This window comes from Mercenaria mercenaria, chromosome 1 (genome assembly GCF_021730395.1).
Source record: "Mercenaria mercenaria strain notata chromosome 1, MADL_Memer_1, whole genome shotgun sequence".
NCBI lineage: Eukaryota > Metazoa > Mollusca > Bivalvia > Venerida > Veneridae > Mercenaria > Mercenaria mercenaria.
In genome coordinates this window covers 7,840,457-7,844,637 of record NC_069361.1, presented here as the reverse complement: position 1 = coordinate 7,844,637, position 4,181 = coordinate 7,840,457, and the positions used below count along the sequence as shown (strand labels likewise).

Here is a 4,181-nt window from a genome sequence, read left to right as displayed (position 1 = left end):
GGAGAGTCATCAAGCGGAACAACAACAACAACTCAGGGAAGTAGTCCCTCGTGTCCGCCATCTTGTTTGGACAGTGAAAATTCGTACCTTGGGGCTCGTCCTAAAGTAAGATTTGCGTCACACCCGACCGTTCACGAGCATCTATTTACGCCATACGAGGCCAAGAGTAATCCCAGTCCTGAACCCGGTAGGTTTACAGCTGGTGACTTTGAATTGTATGATATTCAAGAAAAATTCAGCGGTATTAAACAGTCTGTTGATAGGACGATTCTCCCGTCCCATATGAAATTACATGATTCTCGCTCTGGTATTAAGCGTGATGATCAACCAATCCTCAATGTTATAACAAAAAATGCTAGGTACACAGAAACTGTACTGAAACTGTTGAGTCAGGCAAGTGAAAATCAATCATTAGAGCTTGAGCCTATTATTACTGTGTTAGTTGCACAAATTCAGTACCTGCAAAAAGAATTCGCGGCGTGTCTGGTAAAAGGCAATTTTGGTGACAGTACCGCAAAATTATTCAGATCTTTAGAAAGTGGTATATCTGGATTTAGTGAAAATTGTTTAAAAAACGTTCGTATCGCAGCAGAGCTTTCAGGTGTAGCTTCGAGGTATCCAAACTACGGAAGCCGCAACTATCACCAAGAGCGACGCGGTGGATTTAGTAATTATAGTGGTCACGCACGTGGTAATTATTTTGGTTACGGACGCGGTAGAGGACGCGGCTATCAGCATTATGATCAGCAATAATGAAAAATAAGCTAAAGGAAAGAATTAACAATTGGTTGGACATAGGTGCTAATAAACAAGTTTTGGACTGGATTAAGGAAGGTGTAAAGTTTCCTTTTATTGATACTGTTGAAAATTTTCATTTTGATAACAAACAATTTTTTGCTGAAGAAAAGACGTTTATTGCCTCTGAGTTGGAAAAACTGTTGTTTCATGGGCAAATTGAACAGTGTGAAAAGATACCTAAAGGAGTTTCGCCAATTAATTGTGTAAAAAAGAAATCCGGAAAATTTCGTCTGATTACTGACCTACGTTACATTAACTCAAAATGCAGTGCACCTAAATTTAAAAATGAGGATATTACTTATGTTATAAACAATATTGAGAAGAAGGATTATATGGTCACAGCAGATCTCAAAGATGGATTTTTTCATGTTCGCATCCATGAATCTCATCAAGACTATTTAGGTTTTTCATATGAAGGAGTTTATTATAGGTGGATGGTTTTACCTTTCGGACATTGTTGTAGTCCGTTTTATTTTGCAAAAATTTTGCGGCCTATTATTAGTTATTTGAGGTCACAGGGATTGAAGGTGGTAGTGTATGTGGATGATTTTATTTTGCTGGCGCCTGAGAGGCTTATAGAAGAACATAAGACTATTTTGATTCTTACCTTACAAGGTTTAGGTTTTATCATTAACTATGAAAAATCATCGTTAGAACCTTCACTAGTGAAAGTGTATTTAGGTCATGTTGTAGACAATACGGGCGATAACCCAGTTATACGCGTTACAAAAGAGCGCATCAGAAAATTGCGAAGATTGATCCGTCGCACATTAAATGCAGGTGTGGTACAAGCTAGAACTTTAGCTAGGATAGCGGGACAATGTATTAGTATGTGTAAATGCGTGTTTCCCGGGAAACTTTTATTGCGAAACATTTACAGGTTGTTAAAAACTAGGTCTTCTTGGGCTGAAAAATTACAATTAGATGAATACAGTAGAAACGACTTATTGTGGTTGTTGAAATCAGTTGAACAGTGGAACGGTAAGGTGGTTAAGCCTCATATTATTGATTTACAGCTCACTACTGACGCGTCTGCATCAGGCTGGGGCGGATGGATTCTCAACGAAAAGGCACAGGGCTACTGGGAACCAGAGTTCCAATTTCCGCGAGTTGTGCGCTGTGTTAATGTCCCTGCTCGCTTTCAAAGGCAAACTCAAATGCAAGAATGTGCAGATCCTTTCAGACAATGTTACAACCGTGGCTATGATCAATGGCATAGGGGGTTCAGTCAAGGCTTTAGACGATATAGCGCGATCGATTTTCAAGGTAGCGATACAATACGATATTCAGATATCAGCGAAATACATCGCGGGACGCGACAACACAACTGCAGACAGATTGTCAAGGTCGAAATACGAATGGCAACTCCATCCCAGTTTATTTCGGTATCTAGACAGAATTTGGGGTCCTCATCAGGGAGACAGGTTCGCGTCGCTCCAATCAGCTCAACTACCAGTATACAATTCATTGTACCTAGATCCGTGTACGTCAGGGGTGGACGCACTAGCACAGGATTGGCGTCACAAGAACAATTTCGTGAATGCCCCGTTCGCGTTGTTGCCAAAGGTCATAAATCTGCTGAAAACACAGAAAGCAGTGGCTACAATCATCGCGCCACACTGGATAGCTCAACCTTGGTACAGAGACCTAATGAACCTATCTATTGCGCCTCCAATAGAGCTACCAGTGTCAAGTCGGACAATTCGTTGTATAGGAAAGTCAGAACCTCTGAAAAACAGGAAATGGCGACTGTATGCTTGGAGAGTGTCTGGGCTACGCGACTTAGATGTTTAGGTTGGTCTAAAAGAGCAGCTACGCAAACTATACATTCGTTGGCTGATTCAACCATATCTACATATAACAGTTACATTAAAAAGTATGTACAGTTTTGTGAAACTAGAAAGGTCAGGTATGCCGATAATACAACAAGTGCTCATATAGCAGATTTTCTTTGTTCAATCTCTGACTCTTCAGATCGTCTGGAATCATCCTTAAAATTATGTATTGCAGCATTGAATATTTTATTTCACAATCTCGGCCTACAATCGCCAGCTCAGTGTAAAGATATTGAAAAACTTGTCACCTCTTTAGTCAAAACGGGAACTAAAAAGCCAATGAAGAGGCAAGGTCCTATGCCCATTGAACCATTTATGGACTTGTTTATGAAGTTGGGGGAAAATGGCATATTGACGCTACGCGATCTTAGAATGAAGGCTATTACCTTGCTGGCATTGTGCGCCATGACTAGGCCATCGGACTTAGCACCTAAAGGCAAAACTTTTAACGTTCAAGAACAAACAACGTTTGCAATGACTATGAGAAAGCAAGATGTTACTTTCAAAGAGGATGGTTCAATGACTGTTCAGTTCCATGGGATCAAAAAATGACACTAACAGGCAAGGTTTTGTGGTTAACATTCCAAGTAATCAGAAAAACAATTTTTGTGATCCCGTCGCATGCTTGAAAACATACATTGAACGAACTGACGAATTTCGCAGAGACAGTGAGGCGCTGTTTCTCACGTTACGTGCACCATACAGAGCCATTCGTGCAGACACAGTGGGATCAATTTTAGAGGAAAGTATCGAACGAGCTGGATTGAAAGGTTTTTCAGCTAAGTCCTTTCGACCTACAGGCGCCACCATGGCAGTTTCGTTAGGCGTTACTCCGGAAAGAGTAATGAAAATCGGGCGATGGAAGACCCAAGAAGTCTTCTTAAATCACTAAGTGTACGGGAAAGTGCCCACAGATTACACAGAGAAACTTTTTGGCAATGCCAATTAATAATCCATTAACTGTTTGCAAATGCGCAGCACAGTGATATAAAACGTTTGTATATACGTTGCGGTTCTTAAAGTTTTTCGAGTTATTTAAAGTTCATCAGTTCTGTTACTTTGATATTTGTGTATATGAGGAAAAAGTTGAGTTACACACATTCCGTTACTGTTATTGAATAATGCTGAATAACGCCAGTGCAGATGTTCAAATGTTACTCACATTAAGTTGTCAGAACTCTAAATTCAGCACTCATTATTGTAAAAGTTGGTGAGTAATAACGTAGATTTGTTAAAAGCGCAGTTAAACGAACTACTTTTACTTGCGTAGTAATTCATTGTCTTGTCCATGTGCAAGTGGAATATTCTGTGATTCAAGGACCTACAATATTAGTTAAATGGACACTAATCTATATTGGATCCTAACTAAACAGAGGTCGACAACAGTACTTGAAGGGCCCGGCTACCAGTGGACAAGCATAGCACTCATTATTGTAAAAGTTGGTGAGTAATAACGTAGATTTGTTAAAACTGTCTCTTTTGCCAGGTAGTGTTATACAGTTATTTTCTCTTTCAAAGAATGCATGCATCTTTGCTCTAAGATCAGTT

The 4,181-nt window shown here is 39.9% G+C and overlaps 1 protein-coding gene across 1 annotated transcript; it reads left to right on the top strand.

Annotated features, from left to right (window-relative positions):
* Positions 1 to 752: 752 nt before the first annotated feature.
* LOC128548064 (uncharacterized) lies at positions 753 to 3,185 on the top strand. The gene has a single exon (XM_053522421.1). The coding sequence runs from the start codon at positions 753 to 755 to the stop codon at positions 3,183 to 3,185; it is 2,433 nt and encodes an 810-aa protein (XP_053378396.1).
* The last annotated feature ends 996 nt before the right edge of the window (positions 3,186 to 4,181 follow it).

Bases quoted from the DNA above. Each gene is read 5' to 3' on its own strand.
- LOC128548064 (XM_053522421.1), top strand. From the start codon at position 753: ATGAAAAATAAGCTAAAGGAAAGAATTAACAATTGGTTGGACATAGGT.